Source organism: Acomys russatus, chromosome 17 (assembly GCF_903995435.1).
Source record: "Acomys russatus chromosome 17, mAcoRus1.1, whole genome shotgun sequence".
Lineage (NCBI taxonomy): Eukaryota > Metazoa > Chordata > Mammalia > Rodentia > Muridae > Acomys > Acomys russatus.
The window spans coordinates 64,287,432-64,311,775 of NC_067153.1; the positions used below are offsets into that span (position 1 = coordinate 64,287,432).

At 43.8% G+C, this 24,344-nt stretch overlaps 1 protein-coding gene across 1 annotated transcript in view; it reads right to left on the reverse strand.

The window, feature by feature from the left end:
- The window catches only part of LOC127201755 (cyclic AMP-dependent transcription factor ATF-7), a 59,006-nt gene extending 35,153 nt beyond the window's left edge, over nucleotides 1-23,853 (reverse strand). The window contains exon 1 of the mRNA XM_051160490.1: nucleotides 23,790-23,853. Within this exon, the coding sequence (XP_051016447.1) occupies nucleotides 23,790-23,837 (48 nt within the window). The 5' untranslated portion in view covers nucleotides 23,838-23,853. The remainder of the gene's footprint in view (nucleotides 1-23,789) is intronic.
- Between the last annotated feature and the right edge of the window lie 491 nt (nucleotides 23,854-24,344).

Genomic DNA, 24,344 nt, shown 5'->3' on the forward strand with positions numbered 1-24,344 from the left:
ATCTCTGAACAGAACTAAAATAAGGCTGACAGAAAGAGACACAAGCCAAACTATGGCCAATGTTTTGCCATTTGGCTGAACCAAAGACAACTATTTTGACATTAGGATTATAGAAGTTCCATGATAAATCCTTGGTAAAACACTTTGATCAATGAATATCTGTGCAATATTCCTTGTCGATTTGCTACATGGTCGTATGTTTTCGTGTGTGTGTGGGGGGGGCACATGTGTGTGCTCATGCGTGCTTGCTCTGTCTGACATTCTAAGAAACACTCTCTTATTCAGCGACATTCCAAGCCCTTATTTTTTCTTTTCTCTGGCTTATTTTTTATTCTCATCGTATTTTTTAAAGATTTATTTATTATTTACATAGTATTCTGACCACATGTCTCTCTGGCTTATTTTTAATTTAAAAGAATTTATTGGGGGCTGGAGAGATGGCTCAAGATTGAGGGCACTGACTACTCCTGAGTAGTCAAGAGTACTCAGAGGTCCTGAGTTCAATTCCCAGCAACCACATGGTGGCTCACAACCACCTATAATGTGATCTGATGCTCTCTTCTGGCCAGCAGGTGTATGTGCAGGCAGAACACTGTGTACATAATAATAAATAAATCTTTAAAAAAAAAAAGGAAAAAGTTAAACTGTTAAAAAAAAGAATTTATTATTGGGGCCGGAGAGATGGCTTAGTTGTTAAGAGCACTGGCTGCTCTTCTAGAGGACCTGGGTTCAATTCCCTGCACCCACAGTGTAGCTCACAGGTGTGTGTAATTCCAGTTCTAGAAGATCCTAAACCCTCATACAGACATACATTCAGGAAAAACACCAATGCATGTGAAATAAAAAAAAATTTTAAGTGTATTATTATTATTATTATTATTATTGGCATCGTGCTACGGCAGATTTGTGGAAGTCAGAGGACAAGTTTGTTAAGTCAGTTTTCTTCTCCCTTTAAATGGGTCCCAGCGTTTCAACACAGGTCATTAGGTGTAAAAAGAAAATTTATCTAATAAACCATCTTGCTATCTACTCCCTCTGTAATCCGATTAAAACTGTTAATCCTCCTGCCTCAGCCTCTTGAATAGATGGAGTTTCAGCCTAACCTGCCCTATTTTAGAAGAGTGAGTAGACTGAGGGGAGAGGACAAGCACGGCTCTTTGAATACACAAACCATCAAGGGGTAATGCAACGAATCCAGTTTATGTTTGTAGTATCTGAAACGTCACTTGTGCTGAAATCTACCTCTTTCTCTCGCGCCTGTGTCTGGTGGCACTGCACGGACAGAACAGCTCTCCTCTACTACAGGATCTGCAGCACGTGGGCGTGCCTTGGTAAAGACAGTGGTCAGAAAGGCTTTGGGAGCCTGAGCGACCAGAGAGCAAGTGCTGAGCGAGCGGTAGAAAGCACAGTGCTCCTCTTTAGGCACGGCTTTGCTGGGGCTTTTCACCGTTGCTGAGTCCATGCCGACAGACAGCGCAAAGGCACGCGGCTTTCATCCTCACTTCAGCCACTCTGAGGCGCCTACTTCCCCCTTCAAGATGCTGCTGTTGCAAAGTGAGTCATACATCCTGCTCTGATTGCTTCATGGCTTCTGAATGAGTCATTTCAAAGGACAGGACTGTTCAACAACTGCAGCAGCAGCAGCAGCAGCTCATGTGTGGCTTTGTGAGGAAGGTAATTTATAGAAGAAAAATAAGGACAGGAAACTTCTTCCCAAAATACTCAACGAGAAAATGGTATCAGGGAACTGAAGGAAGACAAACACGTGCACTAACTGTTCCTGAGGTGAGCTTGCCTGTGGATGGTGGAAGGACTTTCTATTTGAGAAGTCTAGATGACAATAATAAGGAAAAGAATGGCAGCCAAGAGAGCCAGCCCTCTCTACGCACTGGGAACAAGGGTGTGAGCCGCCATTCTGCCGTCCCCTGCTGCCCACTCTCCTCTTAGTGACACCCTGCTATATTTTTCAGTAAAACCTAAGCTAACGTATCCACTACCAAACAGCACCTTGCTGAACTCGATTGCTTGGGGGTATGCAATGGTGAGACAACCGGTCCCAGGAAAACATAATTAGTGTCTTGGCCCCTTCTGAACATTTCTTTTTTGCCTCTTCTATAAAGGCTGAAAAGCTATGTACTCACATTCCCAGTCTCCCACACAGAAAGTCAGTGGGGTAGAATGGAAGGTAGTATTTCTAGACAAGACTTTTTTTTGTTGTCAGTTTGTTTGCTTTTTTTAGAGACAGGGTTTCTCTGTGCAGCCCTGGCTGTCCTGGACTCACTCTGTAGACCAGGCTGGCCTCGAACTCACAGCAATGAGTTCTCTGGCTTCTGCTACAACAATGCTGGACCCTCATAGAGAATCAGATATCCTGCTGCTGCCCTCAGTTGTGGGGATCCTGCAGATATGGATTTGCATGACTGGCTCCTTCATGGGCTCCAGCAGCTCAAAGATGGGTAAGATGTTGGTCCAGCTCAGAGCCCTGCCAGCTTTGCCTCACCTATACCATCAGAGCTGGCTTTGCCGCTGACAAGGAGAGGAACGGGGCCAGTTCTCCAACTCTCTCACGCCAGGAGTCACGGCCCCATTAACTCAGGCCTACTTCAGCCCCACCCCCCACGTGTTGGGATTACAGGCATGGGCCACCTTCCTAGCTGGTTGCTCCCTTCCAAAGGATGGCTCAGTGGTTAAGAGCTCCTTCAGTTCTTGCAGACGACTTGAGTTCAGTCCCCAGCCCTAATGTTTGGCTCTCAACTGGCTTAAAACTCCAGCTTCAGGGGCTCCCATGCCATCTGCTGGCCTCTGAGGGCACTGCACTCATGTGCCCAAACCAACACACATACACATGCAACTAAAGTAACATGATCAAGGGTGTCAGGGATGTCTTCCAGCCTCTCTCGCTGAGGTGCACCTGTGCCCGGTTTCTTTCATATGGTGCCAGTCATACTGGATCTGAGGACCACTCCACTCTGTAAGGCCCTCAGATTAATTACCTCTACAATGAGGACGCTCTTGAACTTCTGATCTCCCTGCCTCCGCCTTCCTGGGCGCTGTGACTATAGCACACGAAATCACTCAGTTTACGTAATGCCTGGAATGGACCTAGGACCTCATGCACGCTAGGTAAGGTAAGCATTCTAACAACTGAGCTGCATTCCCAGCCTTTTGCAATGAAGTCTTGTTATGCTGCCCAAGCTGGTCTGGAAAAGGTAAAATCACGTGATCCTGCTGATCCAGTCTTCCAAGCATCTGTGATTAGAGGCATGTGCTACTGCCATGTTAGTTATAAACTATATTTCTTCCATTTACAAACCAAAAGGATCAAGAGTTCTGGTCTGTGGCCCAGCATCTAAGGAGCTCCGGTCATCACTCCATCCTAACAACAAGAAAAAAGCCCAACGAGTGAAAAGCCAGCAGTTCTTAGCTCTATCGGAGACGTGACATCACAAGGAAACTGCTATCTCCCATTCCTCAAGGCCAGTAAATACAGACGAACACACAAATTGAAACCTACCCACTAAATAGCAGAAACCCATCAGCTAAAGCCCCCGAGAATCACTGCCAGGACAGGAAAACCTGAGCTGTAACTGATGAAGCTACGGGCTCAGTAGGAACAAGTCTGTGTGGTTCCAGGGGGACCCAGGACCAGGAGGGAGCTCAGTGAACACCAGGGAGAAGCTCCCAGCTTCCGACAGGCTGGAGGGTCACAGTTTGTACTGTCACTACTACGCCGCCGCTTCACTTTTTATAATATATTTATTTATTGTTTATTTTCTTGGATTTTGAGACAGGGTTTCTCTCTGTAGCTTTGGCTGTCTTGGACTCACTTTGTAGACCAGGCTGGCCTCAAACTCACAGAGATCCACCTGCCTCTGCCTCCTGAGTGCTGGGATTAAAGGTGTGCGCCAACACACCCGGCTATATATTTATATTTATTTTATGTATATAAGTGTTTTGCCTACGTGTACGTATGAGCATCACCTGGATGTCTGGTGTCATGAGAGGCCAGAACAGGGCATCAGATACTCTGGAACTGAAATTACAAATAGTTGTAAGCTGCCACAGGGGTCCTGGTAACCAAAACAGGATCTTCTGCAAAAGCAGCAAGTGCTCCTTACTGCTGGACCATCTCTCTAGCCCCATGTTGTTACATTTTTTATTACATGTATTTACTGTGTATGTATATGGATGCCACTGCATGTGGCTGTCAAGGGCAGTTTGTGAGAGTGTATTCTTTCATCATGGGCCCCTCAGGGATTGAACACAAACCATCAAGCTTGGCTGAGCCATCCATCCTGTCCCACTTAATGTGGCAAACCCCCAACAAAAGTGAGTTCTAGTGACACTAGCAGGCTGGGGGTCTGGGCTCACCTAAAGACTGAGACCTGATGGCAGTGCTGCCGACCACCCCCTTGCATCACTAAAGGGTATATTTGTCACAAGTCCTTTTATCTGGAACATTGTATCTACTTTTTGTTTTTAAAAGCATTTACTTGTTTTGTGTGGAGGCCTCATGTGGAGGCCAGAGAACAGCATGTAGGCTCTCTAGCATGTGGTTCTGGGGATCAGCTCAGGTTTCAGGCTTGGTGGTGAATGCCTTTCCCACTAAGCCATCTTGCCAGCCCTATGTTGATCCTCCAGTAAAGTCACCAAGCATACTATAAAACAACAACAGCAATACACTTTAAAAACAGGCTTAAGTCCAATAATACAGCCCAAGGAGACAAAGCATTTACTGTCCAAACCTAATAACCTGAGTTTAATCTTCGAGACCACAGTACTGCAGAGCTGACTCTTGAAAGCTGTTCTCTGACATCCACATGCTATGGCACAAGTACCCACACTCACAGGCATCAAACACACAAATAAATAGAAAAACAACAACAAAACATTACTGACTTACCAAGAGCTTTAATGAAAATGATAGACACAAACAGACATTCTAAGAAATAAAGAGTAACACTTAGCTGTATGCGGTGCTAGGGGCCTACAATCCCAGCACATAGGAGGGTCAGAGGTTCAAGATCAGCTTTGGCTACATAGCAAGTTTGAGGTCAGAATGAGGTAAAACAAACAGACAAACAAACAAACAAACAACCCAGGACTGCAAATTGAAAAGGGGGAAAAGACTTGAAAGAAACAGTAGTGCGAGGAAGGAGAGACTGCTTCCCTGTGAAGCAGGGGCACTGTGAAGATCACTTAGCATGGTGGTACCTACTCTCCTGTCTGTTGCGGTGAGAAAACTACCCTGACAAAAACTAATGTAGAGGAGAAAGGGCTTATTTTTTGCATATAGTTCTAGGCTGTGTTCCATCACTGTGGGAAAATCCTAGCAGCTGGAGCTTCAGGCAGCTGGTCACATCCCACCCAAAGTCAAAAGCAGAGAAAATGATGTTTCCAGGCTTAGCGCTCAGCTAGGTCTCTCTACAGTTCAAAGCTCCAAACCCTGGAAAGATTCTGTCTGCTTTCAAATGTATTATTTCATAATTTATGTGTATTAGTGTCATGCTTGCATGTATATATGTGCATCACATGCATGCTTAGTGTTGTGGAGAGCAGAAGATGTTGGAGCCCTCAGAACAGGAGCTACAGATGACTATGAGCTGCAATGACAGTGCTGAGGACCAAACCTGGGTGCTCTCAAACCTGGATGCTCTCAAACCCGGATGCTCTCAAACCTGGGTCCTCTCAAACCCGGATGCTCTCAAACCTGGGTCCTCTCAAACCTGGGTGCTCTCAAACCTGGGTGCTCTCAAACCTGGGTGCTCTCAAACCCGGGTGCTCTCAAACCTGGGTGCTCTCAAACCTGGGTCCTCTCAAACCTGGGTGCTCTCAAACCTGGGTCCTCTCAAACCTGGGTCCTCTCAAACCTGGGTGCTCTCAAACCTGGGTCCTCTCAAACCTGGATGCTCTCAAACCTGGATGCTCTCAAACCCGGGTGCTCTCAAACCCGGGTGCTCTCAAACCCGGGTGCTCTCAAACCCGGGTGCTCTCAAACCTGGATGCTCTCAAACCTGGAAGCTCTCAAACCTGGGTCCTCTCAAACCTGGGTGCTCTCAAACCTGGGTCCTCTCAAACCCGGGTGCTCTCAAACCCGGGTGCTCTCAAACCTGGGTGCTCTCAAACCTGGGTGCTCTCAAACCTGGGTGCTCTCAAACCTGGGTGCTCTCAAACCCGGGTGCTCTCAAACCCGGGTGCTCTCAAACCCGGGTGCTCTCAAACCTGGAAGCTCTCAAACCTGGGTGCTCTCAAACCCGGGTGCTCTAGAAGAGCAGCCAGTGCTGTTTACCACTGAGCTGTCTCTCCAGCCCCAATGACAACCCTTGTTCATGCTGCTCTATTCAGCATAGCAAGGAAATGGAATCAGCAGGTGCCATGGCTATCAACCAGTGAATGGATAATGGAAATACAGTATAGATACACAATGGGATTCGACTATCATGAAGAAAACGGAAATTATGAACTTTGCATAAAAGCAGACAGATCTGGATATTGTTTATTAAGTGAGCATGATAGTCAGAACTGTCGCTTAATGGAGTTTAGAGTCACCATGGGGAAAGATCTCACGCCATGCCTGTGAGGGATTACCTAGAACATGTTAACTCAGATGGAAAGAGCCACTCAATGTGGCTGTACCAGTTCATGGGCTGAGGTCGTAGACTGAATGAAAAAGAGAAAGTCAGCTGGGCGTGGTGGTGCACACCCTTAAACCCAGCAGTTGGGAGGCAGGGACAGTCAGATATTTGAGTTCAAGCCTGGTCTATAGAATGAGTTCCACAACAGCCAGGGCTACACAGAGAAACCCTATCTCAGGAAGAGGGAGAGAGAGCGGGCGCACAGCAATAGTTTTGATCAGCTCTGCTTCCAGGCACCTGTCTCCGTGACCCCTTGCTGCAACAGACTGTAATCTTAGACTGTAATCCAAAACAAACTCTTTCTTCCTTAAACTGCTTTGTTAAGGCATCTGGCACTGCAACAACACAAGTAACTAAGACACTGAAGTAGCCCTGACTTGAGAAGACAGACACTGTATGTGTTTGTTCTCTCATATGTAGACCCTAAACTTTTAATTTACATATTATATCACATATGTAGATATGAATGTACTATATGTTATGAAACTAGAAAAGAAACCACGAAACAGAAGATTTTGAGGAAAAGGAGGAAGCAGAACCTCTAGGGATAAAAAAGACTATAAGGGATGGGGGGAAGGATCAACAAAGAAAAATTACATATGGAAACTACTTAATGAAACACATTACTTTGTGTGCTAATTTACAAAATGAAACAGAAACAACACACACACACACACCAATAAATCAGTGGAAAGAATCAGAAAATACTCTGGGGGCCAGTGAGATGGCTCAGTAGGGAAAGAGGTACTTGCCACCAAGCTTGGTGATCTGAGTTTAATTTCTGAGCTAGGGTTCGAGAGATGGGTCAGTTGACAAAGTGCTCGCCAGGCAAGCTTGAGTTCGGATCCCCAGCACCCACAGAACCCAGGTGTGGCAGCACCTGCCTGTAAATCTCAGAGCTTGGGAGGCAGTGGCAGGTGGATCACAGGAACCTGCTGCAAGTCTAGCCAAAGTAGTGAGGTCCAAACTGGGTGAGAGAACGTCTCCAGCGTTAATTACTTCCACGAAGCCCTCCCCAATCTCAGCAGTTTCTCATTATCTTGCCTTAATAAATATATGTTTGGATGCTGGCGTGGTGGTGCACGCCTTTAATCACAGCACTCGGGAGGCAGAGGCAGGCGGATCGCTGTGAGTTCGAGGCCAGCCTGGTCTACAAAGCGAGTCAAGGACAGCCAAGGCTACACAGAGAAACCCTGTCTTGAAAAACCAAAAATAAATAAATAAATAAATAGATAGATAAATAGATAAATAAATGTATATTTGGGAAAAGAGGAAGAGGGGAAAGGAGGGAGAGACGCAGAGAGTCTGTAGCTCTGGTTCCAGGGAATCTGACACCCTCACACAGACATACAGGCAAAACATCAGTGCACATAAAATAAAAGTAAGTCATTAAAAACAGAAAGTTAAAAACAATAAGCGGACACTAACACCCATCCATCCATATGATAGGCCAAAATCCAAACCCCTTAGTAACAACAAATAGTGATGGAGCTGAGCAGCTGGGACAACAATATTGTACTTTGAGGACAATTTGGTAGCTTTCATATGTGTGTGGGGGGGCGGTGTATGGAGGTCAGAGGTCAACTTTAGGGAGTCCATTTTCTTTCCTAGCATGTGGGACACAGACTATGGCTGGAAGCAAGCACCTTCACCTGCTGAGCCTTCTCAAAGGCTCAGTTTGGCTGTTTCTCAGAAATCTAAACACACTTTTTCTAAATGATCTGTCTCATGATTGTGCTCTTGGATATTTACCTCAGCGAATTATAAATATATGTCCATACAAAGGCCTGTGCATGTTAGAAATCATAACTACATAAACCTGGAAGCAACCATGATGCCCTTCTCTAGGTGAGTGGGTAAGTATGCTGTGATACCCCGAGGCCAGGACATATTCAGTACTACAAAGAAACGAACTACTCAAGGTAAGGAGTGCTATAGAGGAAGTACATGTGTACCCTGGTAAGTGAAAGAAGCTAATCTGAGAAGGTTCCAGGCTGTACGACTCGAACCATATGATACTCTGGAAAAGCAAAGCCATAAAGATAATAAAGAAGAGCAGTGGTGGCAGGAGAGGGAGGGAGGGACGGACAAGCACAGCACAAGGGGGTTTTAGGACAGTGGAACTACTCCATACAATATGACAATGACATAAACAAGTCATTTTACATTTGTTAAAGGCTTGTAGGACGGAGAACATCAGGAGTGAACTCTAATGTAAGTTACAGACTCTGCGATAATGTGTCTGTGTAGTTAATCCTACATAACAGATGTATCAATGTTTAGTATGCTGACGGTGAGGAAGGCTGTCCACTGTGCTGACAGGGCGGTATATGAGGACTCCACTTCCTACTTAATTTTGTATGAACCTAAAATTGTCTTTAAATTTTTTATGAATAGAGTTGAAGATTTAGCTCAGTTGGTACAGCGTTTGTCTGGAATGCAGAGGCCCAATGTTCAATTTCCAGAACAACATAAATTGGATATGGTGTTTCACACCTGTAATCTTTTTGTTGTTGTTGTTTTGGAAAGAGAGTTTCCCTGTGTAGCTCTGGCTGCCCTGAAACTCACTCTACAGACCAGACAGGCTTGCCTCTGCCTCCCAGTGCTGGGATTAATGGCGTGGATGTTGTGTATTTATATATCTTGCCTCAACAAGGTGAGAACTGACTCCCCAAACTGTCCTCTGCCTCCATTAAGTGTGCAACGGCATGTATGTACCACCACACTTACATAACACACACAAAGATAAATAGATGTTATTAATACATAACATATATGTGATCAATTGAATATATCTATATCTATATATATATCTCCTGCCTTATGTGGTAGGACACCCCTGCAATCCCAGCACTTGAGGGACTGAGGCCAAAGTCACACTGTGAATTAGCCTGGGCTACGTGGATTACAGGAAACCCTACCTCAAAAACAAGGAGGACAACAAAGGAAGGAAGGAAGGAAGATCAATATCTGGGTTACACAGTGAACTGCAGGCTAGCCAGGGCTACATAGCAAGACCCTAGCTGAAACAAAGCAACTGAAGCACAGCAGCAAAGCCCTTGACAGAGCTCCCATCATGCCATGCTCTAGCCACTGATTTCCTGCTGCTGCTTCTCCTTTGTTCAGACACAGTATTCATGACCTTCTGTTCATGTGCTAGAAGAAATGGCTTCCCAGAAGGGCTCAGATAAAAGAAAAAACAAAAAACCATTCACCTCTGACAAGCCTGACTACTGTCCACAGAAGAGCCAAATGTGTCCCTGAGGACAACAAAACTAGTCAACAAGGCACAATATGTTCAAACCTTAAAGCACTGCTCTGTCAGGCGCTGCTTGGTGTATGTGTCCACGGTCCTTTCCCTTGGGCCACAATATGTGTGACAGAAGGTACAGCCTCCGCAGGGCCCTCGCTAGCTGTGGGTTCAAATTCATAGGAAGGGAAAAATGCTGAAATACAGCGTCTCCTTCTACAACTGCAACTACCTAGGTAAAACTCAAAGGAAAGACTTAAAAGATAAGAGCAGAATTGACTCTAAGTAATCACTTTTTCCTTTTTCAAAACAACTTACAGGAACTACAGTCTCTCCCTTAACTATAAGGAGCACGCAAGAAGCTGAAGTAAATAGCAAATATCTTAAGTTAAGAACATATACAGTGAAAAAATTCACATGTACAGATTGCTACTCGAGAGACAGACGTCTGTAACCACTTTGGCATTAGATTGTCAACTCCGAGCATGTGCCACAACCAAGATCTTTAGAGCTATCACACTTCTTCTCACTGGGTTTCATTAATTATCAATGACCGTTTGTGGGGACAGGTGAGTTTGGGAGCATTAAAATGGACCCTTTGGGGGCAAGAGAGATAGCTCAGCTCACAGCTTTCTGTAACTCCTCCAGGAGATACACAGCCCTCTTCTGGCCTCATAGAGCATGCTGTAAATGTGGGAAACACCTATAAATATAAAAATTAAAAAAAAAAACTTTTTAAATACAGTCTTCAGAGCTGGGCGTGGCAGTGCACACCTTTAATCCCAGCACCCCGGAGGCAGAGGCAGGCGGATCACTGTGAGTTCAAGGCCAGCCTGGTATACAAAGAGTGTCCAGGACAGCCAAGGCTACACAGAGAGACCCTGTCATGAAAAAAAAAAAAATCAAACAACAACAGCAACAAAACAGATCTCGGGTGCAAATAAGATGGCTCACTGGGCAAGAGTACTTGCTGCCAAGCTCTACAATGAGTTCAATTCCCAGGCCCACAGGGTGGAAGGAGAGAATCAACTCCTAAAAACTGTTCTCTGACCTTCATTATGCACTGTGGTTTACACACACACACACACACACACACACACACACACACACACACACACCAATAAATAAATAATCTTTCTAAGTAGTCTTCCACTATCTGGCCACTGTCTACCTAATAGCCTCCTTTTGTTTTTGTTTTGTTTTGTTTTGTTTTTGTTTTTTGAGACAGGGTCTCTCTGTGTAGCCCTGGCTGTCCTGGACTCACTTTGTAGACCAGGCTGGCCTCAAACTCACAGTGCTCCACCTGCCTCTGCCTTCCCAGTGTTGGGATTAAGCCACTATGCCTGGCATGTGGTAACCTCTTAGGAGACACTTTTATAGGTTTATTTTTGTGTTGTTCTTGTATTTAGGTCATTCCCCCCTCCCTGGCACCCCCAGATACCACACTGGGCATTTTTCCTTCACATGCAGCCGAGGTTGGCCTTGAACTCCTGAGTATGGCTGTGAGCTTCTGTGCTGCTTCCACCTCCTGAGAGCTGAGATCTTTTGGGGGCAGTTGTTGAGACAGAGTTTCTCTGTGTAGCTCTGGCTGTCCTGGCTCTCACCCTGTAGACCAGGCTGGCCTCAAAATCAAGAGATCTGCCTGCCTCTGCCTCCCGACTGCTGGGATCAAAGGCGTGTGCCACCATCACCCAGCGAGTGCTGAGATCGTAAGAGTGTGCCATCAAACAAACAAACAAAACATAAAACAAAAAACAAAACAAAAGCTGGGCACTCAGGAGGCAGAGGCAGGCAGATCTCTGTGAGTTCGTTGCCAGTCTGGTCTACAGAGTGAGTTCCAGAACAGCCAGGGCTATACAGAGAGACCCTGTCTCAAAAAACAGTGTACTGCCATGCCTCTTTATGTAGTTCTGCACTGCTGGAGATCACACCCAGAGCTTCATGAATGCTAGCAAAACACCCAACTACAACCTTAGCTCCTGTCTTGTTTTTGAGACAAAATCTTGCTATGCAGTCCAGGCTGGTCTTGAACTCACAATCCCCCTGCCTCAGCCTCCAGTGCTAGCATTACAGGCATGTACACCAGTGCACTCCTAGCGACACACTCCACTCCCTACACACACGACAGACAGCTCTCATACAACTAATTGGTCTATCAGAAGCACCAAGTAAAATAAAATGGCAGTTTGAGTCACCCAGAGTGATCATTTTGATAGGTTGTGATTGTCAAATGATGCACTCATAGCATTGAAGGCTCTAGTGATATATTTCCTACTATTACATAGAGAATTAATTTAACATGATCCACATTTATAAACTGAATAATTATCAGAATAAAATAAGTGCATATTGAGAGAATTTCCAAGAGAAGCTAAGGACATTCAGACAAAAAATATAGAAACCTTTCCTAACTATTAACCCTGAGATTCCCTTATCTGTACCTCTATACATTTTGTCACAATTACTCTACATAAATATCTTCACATATCTAACTAGCCATTTATTTTCAATAATAATGCAAATAGAATACCTAGTACATTTATGCATCACAGTTTGTAATGCAGAAGGAAAAACAGCTCTGAAGCGATGCTATGATGCCAAAGAAGAGGGAGACGTGATAAGGTAGGGAAGAAATCTGGTATTCAGTATGTAAGATTCTCCATATAATCACATGCCAAAAACACCAACAAACTGATTACTAGAGAGAAAATACATCTCAGTGCAGTGTTACAATACTTCTAATCACCATTACCTACAACTACACAGAAGCAAGTAACCAGATAGCTTCTAGGAGCTCACAGGCTTAAAGCAATGCATGCGCATGAGGAAGTAACCAGCCTAGATAGAATTCGCCAAGGTGACACCCAGTGCTTCTCTGGGCCTATTAGCAAAAGGTGGTGAGGCCATGACTCTTAGACTCTAGTTTTCTAGCTCTGCCTATATATCTAGTTGGTTAAGAATTAGTCTCCCTGCCTATTTTTTATTTGTTTGTTTTTGTTTTGTTTTTCGAGACAGGGTTTCTCTTGGAGTCTTGGTTGTCCTAAACTTGCTTTGTAGACCAGGCTGGCCTCGAACTCACAGAGATCCACCTGCTTCTGTCTCCCAGTGCTGGGATTAAAGATGTGCGCCACCACTGCCCAACTTCATACCTCTTTTTGTGTGTGTGTGTGTGTGTAAGATAGGGTCCCACCGTATAGTCAGGGTTAGGGTGGGTGTCTTTTATTAGGTAGGCAAGGCTGGTCTCACGTTTTAAGCCACAGCCTCTTCCGTGTGTGTGTGTGTGCGTGTGTGTGTGTGCGTGCGTGCGTGTGTGTGTGTGTGTGTGTGTACACATGCATGTGATGTACATGTGTGTATACATGTGTGGAGGACAATGAACAACCTTGAGTATCACTCCTCAGGTGCCACCTATCTTTTATTCCCTTTGGTGACAGAGTCTTCCACTGGGCTAGAATCACCAAGCAGGGTACACTGGCCGACTAGTAAGACTAGAAGCCTGCCTATCGGCACTTGTCTAACACTGGGACTGGATTATAAAACATTCCATCACACCAGACATTTCACATGTGTTCTGAGGATCTGACTCACATCTGTAAACACCAGCACATGCACACACTCACACATGCACAAACATAAACAAATGCACACCCGTGCACACACCTACGTGCACAAGCACCTGTCACAACACAACGAAACAAAACAAAACAAAACAAAAAAATAAGAACAGAAAACTGAAAATGACTGGTAACTGGGGTTCAGGAGGAAGGAGGGAGAGAACAGTGAGTAGGGGATGAATAAGTGGAACACAAGGTAGGGGTGTGTGTGTGTGTGTGTGTGTGTGTGTGTGTGTAAAATATATATATTTATTTATTTATTCCCCTCCCCCCCAAGACAGGCTTTCTCTGTGTAGCAGTGACTGTCCTGGACTTGCTCTATAGACCAGGCTGGCCTCAAACTCACAAAGATCTGCCTGCCTTGCCTCTCAAGTGCTGGGATTAAAGGTGTGCGCCACCACACCCAGTCCCACAAGGGATAATTTCAGGACAATGAAACTATTTGGCATGATATTATAATAAAGAAAGATATGTATCCTTATACACTTGTCAAAATCCACAGAAGGTACACACAGAGTGAACTCTAATGAAAACCATGTACTTTAGTCACTAATAATATATATTTTCTAATCAGTTATCACACATGTGACATATTAATTTAAGATGCTAACTAGAGAAACTGGGATTGAGAAAAAAAGACATATGGGACTCTGTGTACACTCAGTGTTTTCTGCTCATGTACAAAATGCTCTAAAAAATTAAATCTATTACTTAAAAAAAAAAAAAAAAAGAGGGAAACCCTGGTTAATAATGTCCACCCAGCACAGGAACTAATAAGGACCAAAAGAAGAATGCAAAAAAGAAAGAAAAACGATAGCTTGTTTTTATCCCAGAGAGGACAGCAACCAAAGAGCAGAAAAGACGCTTGAGGAAAGGAGGAATGTGAGAACAGCCCTCGCAGAAGGACATCTTATGGAGATTAATGGGTAAACATCAAAAACTTATTTCCCTCGGAGGGGAAAAAAAAAGCCAAGAGGCTTACAAGGGACACTGAGATTCACTGCAGAAAAATCACCACAATTAAGCTTCTGGCTTCCGCCTGCTGCCTGCCCACGTGGTAAGGAACCAGGTTGTCGCTGGAACCTGTGCTGGTGCCAGTCTCTATGGTAGATTGAGCTATTTTTCAGGGAAATCAAGGGATAATTGCTTAGTATCAAAAGATCTGGCCCTTGGGAGGATAACGAGCTGTTCCTTTTGCCCTGGGATGATTTTTTTCTAGAATAGTATAAATGTCTCTTCAAGAAACTGTCTTTTATCAGCAGAGCTGCAATGCTGACCGCCAATCTGCTGAATGCCAAATGGAGCGCTTAGCTTTCTATAGTGACTCAAAGGACAAAGCAAGGCTAGATTTATTCTGCAGCACCACTCAGATTTTTCAAAGGCAAAAAGGAAAGACTCTTTCCTTCTAACACAGGGAGTTATACATTCTGTCTGAGATCTAAAGACAGCTATGCTTGCTCAAAATCTGGCATCATGGATGTGAATAAGGTGTAAACGCTGGAATGGCGGCTGGAAATCTGAGCGTTCAGAACAGAAGCCGGTGCAGCGCTTCAGTCTGCCGGCAGCATCAGCAGCCGCACATGGCTCACGGGACGCCGGGCTGCAATCGAGCCAGCCTCACAAGCCCATTCTCACTGTGTACTTGACAGAACCACCACAAATAATTCAAATTCTTACCCAAGCATAATCTTAGATCGCAAATCTTACTGTACAAAGAAATTTCAAAGTCAAAACACAAAGATACTGCTCTCCAATCTTTTTCTTCATGATATTTCCCGTCTTAAAAATCTTAACTTAAACACGACAATTTTGTTTAGAAAGATTAAAAGCACATTTCCCCTCACAGTTTGTCTCATCTCTTCAAGAGGAAAGCTTTCTTTCAAACACCGTAAGTAAAAAGTGACAGCCGTGAGCTACAGTGGACAGGACAGAGCACCTCTGTGGCTAAACAGACGCAACTGTCAGAAGAGGAAACAAAGTCAGGCTTGAGAGGAAAGACAATCACGTTTTGATTTAAAATATTTTGATCATCTGTAGCAAACAAACAAAGAAAAGGGGAACCATAAATGTAATGAAACCTATTTTAATGTTGTAAGTGTGCATCAGTGTGCAAAGGGGCCTGTGATTAGGAATTACTGCACATAAACACAGGACAAGACTCCCCAGCAACCATACCAAACCTTTCCATAGAAATTAATGGAAAGAGAATACAAAGATGTTTGTTTTATAATAATATTAGCAAAACAATACACGTCCTTGAGCTAAATTTCTACTAGCACTGGCCACTGTAGTTCATTCAAAAAGGCTTGTCATTTGCTAATAAGACGTCAATTAAGCTCAGGATTTTGCCAAACTCCTCCTGAAGGAGCTTTCCTCAAAGTATTGTAAAGTTCAATTAAAAAAACAACAACAACAAATAAACCCTAGTGTGTTAGCGAAGTCACCAGCTAACTTAACTCAGCCCAATCAGAAGCCTGTGAGCAGAGTGTTAACATTTTCTTCTTCAGAAAGGCATAGCTTATTAGCATTTCTTCTCTCTAAAGGAAAAAGCACTCCATAGTCACTGTGTGTAGCCAGTAACAGCATTTTCTCTTGTCACTGTACAAAGCCTGTTAAATATTTACAGCACAGACAGCAATATCTAGTCCTAAGCACCCAGTTGTGAGTTTGAATTTTTTTAGAAATAAATCTATGACAAGTTTTTGCCAGCAAAATGCCAGAAGACTTTACTAACAGCTCCCAGAGGCCCAGCAGGGGCAGAGGGGCAGTTACAGGCCATCTGGTGATTACTTATTATTATTTGTACAGCACTGTTGATGCACACACAGATGTGTTATGAATCTACGCACAGAGAGCCCCTAACAAGGGCTCAGACAGAATGTTGACTGCTGAGCAAGTCAATAAGCATTAACCAGAAAGACAGAGAACACTAGCTCTTTCTTTTTTAGTGTGCCAAGCTAGCTGGAAGATCGTCTGATTAAAGAGTGGCAAGTTCTTACAGTGAGACAGCACCCAGCCAGTCAAGACCCTGCAACGCACGGCTCTGCCATGGTGGCAAAGTGAGATGAGCGAGGAAAGAGACCATCAGATCCAGACGGCGTTTCTCAGCTCGTCAGTTTGTTGTTGTTTTTAAAGTAATGAACAAATAAATAGATGGTAAAACAAGTGGGTGTGGGGTGGAGTTTAGGCTTCGGAAAAACTACTAAAACAGGAAGACACAGGATTTCATTTTACCAGGAATGTTCCGAAGACAATTCCAATGCTCCCATTTTTTTAAGTGTTCAGTTGTATGTATGCAGGAAAAATAAGTGAATAAATGAAAATTTTCACTTTAATTTCCTGATTATAGCTCTTGGTTTTTGTGTGGTTGGTTGGTGGGGGTGGGGACAATAAATAACAACACAAAGAGCTAAAATTAACCAATCACATGGTTAGTGAGAATGTGAAGAGATCAGATCTGACATTAGGAAACCAGAGTTTAATTCCTTGCTCTTAATTCCTGTGGGCATTTTAAAATCCTAGTCCCAATTCTGTGCACAATACATGACTGTGGCCCAGTCCCATCATAGGTTACATAAAACCACAAAAGTCTCAAAAGCAGGCTGGAAATTATCACAAAATCAACACTTTACAAAAAATAAGGTTAACATTTGGCCTAATTGTGCAAAATGCAGTGTCTTTTCAGCACCTGACAGCATCCAGTCACTCTTACCAGATGGGAACTAAATGAATTATTGAATGAAATAGATGAATTATTAAATGAAATTCTGAGTTTAAAAACAGCTCTTAGCAGGGGTAAGAAAGGAGAGCTTACTTGTTTGCCTGACATTGCCTTCGCCTGCCACACCATGTAAACACAGCATACACCAGTACTATGGCACTGGCCTACTAACCCATTTCTTCCCTGGTTATTTTTCAATTCATGATGCTCCCTGAACATAAAGAATGAGTAATCAACATCAAGTCACTCTTTTTTGCTTTTCTTTTGTGCTCTTGCCAGATAATAGGGAAACTTGCCAGAGGGATGGAATCAAAGATCTAGAGTCCCCATAGTACCAGTATGGCCTTTTTAACAGGATAACAGAAATCATCTATAGATTTGTGTTATATAGACAGTAAAACATATACCTTTGTAGCATGGCAGCGTTTAACCAATCATAGGAGCTATTTGTTGCCTCATATATTACAGAGCAATAGAGATTTAAGGGCTGATGCTTATGGAGGCAAAAGATACAAAGCAATAAACAGCTTTGGAGGTTGGTTAAATGCCAAGTGGAGCCAGTGCTGCACATAAACATCATTTCTACTATGACAAAATGTGGAGGCACAAGAAGCTGCTCTCAATCCCACTAAAACAACAGGATGCCACTGTTCTGTCCCCCTCTCTCCCTCCCTCCTCCTCTCTCTCTCTCTCAGTCTCATTTAACCCAGGCTGACCTCAAACTTTCCATATAACTGACCTGGAGTCTGTGCCTCTAGGAGAAAAGAAGAGCTCAGAGTAAACACCTAGGGCTACACTGGACAGAGAGATGATCATTTCCCTTAAAGGATAGGACTGTTAAGCATAGCTACAACAGAACCGTTTCTCAGTGGTTGACAATGAAATACCGTCCTCAGGACAAACGTCCTGCCCTACACAATGAACAGATATGACCAGCTTCTCCTTGAAGATTTGATGACGATATCTGTAATTTCTACTTAAACCTGCATAATTTGCTCTGCAAACCAGCGTATGCTCCTGAGAAGATAACATAGCAGTACGGGATCTGTTGATCCCTTGGTAATAAATGCTGGCATACCCCAATGGTACGTGCCTGGTGAGCAAGCACGAAGGTCTGAGCTTGGTCCCTGGCACCCACATGAACCCAGCTGTAGCGGCTCTCACTTCTAAGTCCAAAGCTGAGGAGTCAGAGACACGCACATCCCAGGGTTCTCTGGCCAGGCAGCCAGCCTAGCTCAATCAGCAAACTCCAGGCGCCAGTGAGAGATCCTCTATCAGGCTGTTGAAGACACAAATTCGAAGTGGCTGCGACTGCATGGTCAAGATCTGCACAAGATCAAGCCGCCCAAAGTTCCAGCGTGGACAGGGGAAGTGCCGCATGAAGCTCCACTCCTGGCTGAGGAGCTACTGGCAAGTGCCGGCTGCTGGGGTGGAAACAACCAGTGTTCTTAGGGACGTGGCCCTGAAAGGCTACCCACGCTTTAGCAGATAGGCCTACACCACGAATACAGAGAACAGTGAGCAGATGCAGGAGATTCGAGGAGGAAAAAGAGCATTTAAAGTTAGGAGGAGGGAGGGGCAGGGAGGAGGTGGAAGGAAGAGAAACGAAGGACAGAACTGAACAAAATACACTACATGTATTGTAAAATTATCAACATAAAAATAACACGATGGCTGATGGCTGATCTCCTCCCTCCATATGCACATATACACACATACATCTGCACGTTTGCACGCACACAGGCATGCGCTCTCTCTCTCTCTCTCTCTCTCTCTCTCTCTCTCTCTCTCTCTCACACGCACGCACGCACGCACGCACGCACGCACACACACAGGAAATGGGCAGAAGTGACTAAAAAGTAAGATATATAGCTGCACATCTCAAGTTTAGTGTTTCTGATAATAGCATCATATGTATCCATTCTACTGGCTTTATAATAGACAAAGTAAAAGTGGTGCCCCAAAAGATTAAAAACTTACAGAACTAAGCAAGATATGATGGTATTTAATTATACTCCCAGTTGCTTGGGAGGCTGAGGCAAGAGATCACCTGAGTCCAGGAGTTTTGCATTAGCAATATAATGAAGACCATCTTAGATAGTTTTTTCCCCAAGCCAGGCATGGTGGTGCACATCTTTAATCCCGGCACTCAGGAGGCAGAGGCAGGGGGATCTCTGCTGGTTTGAGGCACCTTGGTCTATAGAGTGAGTCCAAGACAGTCAAGACTACACAGAGAAACCCTGTTTCGAAGAAATAAAAAAGATTTTTTTTTTCTTACAAGATTGTCTAGATGCTTTAACAAAGGCGGAGCCTCCCGAGTGCTGGGATTAGAGGCGTACTCCACTACTGTCTGGCTCGTTACAACCTTGTTAGGGTTTGTTTCTTTGTTTGTTTTCGAAACAGGGTTTCTCTGTGTAGCCCTGGCTGTCCTAGACTCACTCTGTAGACCAGTCTGGCCTCGAACTCACAGCAATCCTCCTGCCTCTGCCTCCCAAGTGCTGGGATTAAAGGCGTGCGCCACCATGCCCGGCATGTTTTTTCTTTTTTTTAAATTAAGATTTATTTATTTATTTAATGCATATGAGTGCTTTACCTGCAGGCCAGAAGTGGGCTTCAGATCTCATTACAGACGGTTGTGAGCCACCATGTGTTGCTGGGAATGGAACTCAGGGCCTCTGCAAGAGCAGCCAGTGCTATTAACTGCTGAACCAGGGTCTCAAGAATGCTAGGCTCTGACACAAAGCTGCATTTCAGGACTTTTATTTTTTGAGACAGGATTTCAAAAAGTTGCTTGGGCTGTCCTTGAACTTGTGATCCTCTTTTCTTAGTTTACCAGTTGACTGGGATTATGGGTATATTTAAGTGCCCTGGGCTAATAACTGCTCCAAAAGCCCACACAACTTTACTTACTTAGGCCTCTGTCAAAAGGGTGTCTGGGAGACTGTTGCTGTAACAACCCAACCCACTCTCAGGAGGCAGCTCACCTCAACGAATGACTGCTTGTTCCACATTCCATAGAGAGGTTTTAGCAAGAATATTCTTTTCCCCAAGTTATCTTTCATGAGGGTGATGAGGCCTCAAGAGAAATAGTCTCAAGAGGACAACAGGAATGAGAGGGCTAAAAGCTAATCACCTGTCTTTCCACACAAGAATGCAGACAGCACAAACTTCAGCAGCCTTTTTGTAAGTACATGTATTTAGAGCTCAGCTGTGGCACACCAGACTATTGGGAAGTAGATCATGAACACAACCCAAAAATAACAGCCATTAAAAACCTAGCAACCAAACATGTTTACGTACCCACTGAAAGCCTGGGGGCTCTGACTATATAGTGGAGGGGATAATCCACTAGTCTATTTTAGGTAAATTTTCCTTTCACCTTCCCTTACTACTGAACTACAGGGTGATTTCTGAGTTTAAAGATGCATATGATAGAATCTGCAAGAGGAACAGATGCAGAAACAAAGCAGAGCTCCCAGAGTTCTCTTTGGTGCTTTTTTTAAAGCTGAAGACTGAACCAGGAGTCTCGTACAAATGTTTGCACGTGTAGCTCTATTGAGCTAAATATCCAAACTATTTAAAAGAATTTTTAAAAAATCTTACATGTATGAATGTTTTGTCTGTACATGTTTGTGCTCTACATGCATACAGTTTCTGTGAAGTCAGAAGAGGGCGCTGGAAGCCCTGGAATTGCAGTTAAGAGATGGTTGTGAGCTGCTGTAAGGGCACTCGGAATTAAAGCTGGGTCCTCTCCAAGATCAACGGTGCTTTTAGCCTCTGAGCCAACTCTTCCTCCTTACCGCTGCGTTTTGAGACCTGGCTAACGACAGGTCTTCCAGAGGTTATCATGGCTCCGTCCTGGGAGCAGTTTTTGTTTCTACCACTTTCGGAAGAAATAACTGAGTCAATTAACAAGTAGAATACAAGTAATTCAAAGGCCTCTGACTGGTTCCAAAATGAAGCCACTGCCAATATTTAAGGAAGTTGCATGGCATGTAAGAGGTAGTTGGCTTTACCAAATTTGCACTTTCTGCCACATTTTTACAATTTCGCATAGCATGGGGTGATCATATGTGTCTGCTGAAATCCTGTTCCAGAGCTATTTGCTACCAGATCTCAGAAGAAACCTAAAAAAGACTAACTACACCTGGAGGACTGTAACTTGACCTGAAAGAACAGTTTCTGACGTGCAAAGGAGGTAACGTCACACTGCCACCAAAAACTCCAGATGGCACATCCTGTCCTTCTGCCAAAGAGGCAGTGGTGCCCTCCACCCCAGTTCTATACTCAGCTCCCCCTGGGGAGGAAAAGCTTCCCAAGTCTGGCCTGAGGCGACCGTGAGTCCAAGAGCCCCACACACAGGCGAGACGTGCGGCCCTTCCTTCTCCAGTACTAAACACATGTTAACCCCCTTTTTTTGAGACAAGGTCTCTCTGTGTAGCCCTGGCTGTCCTGGAGCTCACTCTGTAGACCAGCATGACCAGAAACTCACAGAGATCCTCCTGCCTCTGCCTCTCAAGTGCTGGGACTAAAAGGGTATACCACCACAGCCTGGCATTTTAAAACTTTTAAAAATTTTTATTTATATTTATTATTGTTGTTTCTGTGTATATGAAACATGCGGGTGCACACACGCTAGAGTGTCCGTGTGGACGCCAGAGGATAATTTAACAGTCCAAACTCTCTTTTCAACTTTCCACCATGGGGTCCGTTATCAAATTCAGGTTGCCAGGTCTTTGCGGCAAGTGTTTTTACCCTTTCAACCATTTGGCTCCACCCTGCAAAGATAATTTTTCCTCTGTCTCTGACTGTACCCCCGTATCCAGCTCACAAAGTTTTGTTTCTTTGTTTGTTTACGAGCAAGGTCTCATGTAGCCTGGGCTGGCTAGGAATGGTGACACACACCTTTAAGGTAGATCTTTTTTTTTTTTTTTAAGATTTATTTATTTATTATTATGTATACAGTGCTCTGCCTGAATGTACACCAACATGCCAGAAGAGGGCCTGCATCACATTATAGATGGTTGTGAGCCACCATGTGGGTGCTGGGAATTGAACTCAGGACCTCTGGAAGAGCAGTCGGTGCTCTTAACCACTGAACCATCTCTCCAGCCCAAGGTAGATCTTTTTAATGTGAGGCCAGCGTGGTCTACACAGAGTTCCAGGCCAGCCAGGGCCACATGGTGAGATCTTGTCGTGCCTGGCATGGCACACACCTGTAGTCCAAGACAGCCAACGCTATACAGAGAAATGCTGCTTCCAAAAAAAAAAAAAAAAAAAAAAAAAAAAAGGTCAAATGTGAGGAAAATAAACTCACTGAAAATTCAGATTTTTTTTTCCAAATAGTACAGCGTATTACTATGTATCAGCAGCAGAGTCACAGCACACGGCATTATGAAATATGAAAGTCATAAGTACAAATTTGGAAGGATCATTTTACATGTCATATTAATAATGCTATTTGAAAATAGAAACACACCTACACATGTTAAGAAAAATTAACAGGAAAGAAAATACACTCTAGGATGCTGAATGCTGCAGAACACAATTTAGCTTACATATCTTGTCAGAAATCTTCAGCATTTACTGACATCTAAGATCTTTCTATTTCTTATCCCATCACCATCTCATCTACCTCTCAAACTCCAATTCGCAGGAATTCCTAGGATTTAGTTCTTCTTTATAAGTATTTACAAAACATAATGGAACTAGTCTGCAATTCCACTCAGCACCAGTGAGTGTCACTGACTGAGCAGTTAGCTACGTGACATATTCCTAACTGAATATAGCCCAGGTTCTATACAATGAAGGGAAATAAAACTTCTATTTATTTCATATAATTTATAGAAGCATTAGAAAAAGATCTAGGAAAAAAGTTAATACAAAATAAAAAAACAAGGCAATTTCAACGAACTATTTTATTGAAAAAGTATATGAAACACAACTGACATACTATCCACACACATGCAAACAATTATGTGGGAGCTGACATACAGAACAACACATGTCATGGGCTCAGACACGGAAATGTTTGTACAACACTACTGGGCTCTCTCAAGTTCTACGCTGCGTCTGTCTGTCCCCGATGGACACCTGCTTGAGCTGTTAACACGATGTCTCAGGATCAACAACCAGAAGAAACATTTCTTTTTTTTTTTCTTATTGAGAAATCCACATAGACTCTGAAATTGGAAGCTCACAATGAACGGGAACATTCTTAGCTGACTCTCTAAATATGTCAAGCAGACCTTTATATACCTGACAGTCAAGAAGACATTTCTAAACTTGCTTTGTGTTTAGAAGGAAGAGAGAGTAACAAGTATTCTTTAACACTGTGTGCTAGAAAACCAACATCAGCAGAATAACAAGATGGAAGCAAGCAAGGCAGGTTTCATTATGGCGGAGTGCCTGCACTTCCTCATAACTTGGATTTACACGCTGCAAATCCTCTGATCTGATTACCTCCAGTGATCACGTAAAATACCGGCTTTAAACTCTTTGCCTTAGTGATAAAACAGCCACTTTGATTCACAACAAGACATTCACAATAAAGTATATTGTAAACGTACCTGTCCACAGCCCGGGGCGCTGCACACAAACGGTCTGTCGTCCCCCATATTTCATAAAGCAGAGCAGAGCTGGGGGGGCAGGAGTAGGGAAAAGTTATGTTAAATACGCTGGAGAAAAAAATGCGCTTCAAAAATATCAAGCCTAGAAACAGGTGTTCCAAGAATGCCATCTATCAACGCTGTAAACACTGGCTACTTTGGGGAGACCCATTAGACAGGTGGCATATGATCTACTGTGCCTCAATGGAAACTTTTAATTAGGAAAATTCAGACTTAAATAGTAAAGGAATTTTAAGCCTTTGCTGGGTTTTCCCTCTTACTGCTACAGAAAACAACACATTTCTTCAGTCTACTGAATTACAATCAGTGCAGCCCTCCATGTCAATAAATTCACCGAACGCTCGATGCAGAAGCCATATTTCTGAACTAGAGAAGACCAAAATTTGTCATTTAATTAATTAAGGGATTATAGGAGGGGTGCTCCATTTTACAGGGCTATAATCTGGCTCCCTGGTGTATAAACTACGAAACTGTTGGCAAGGGTCGTTTATCCCA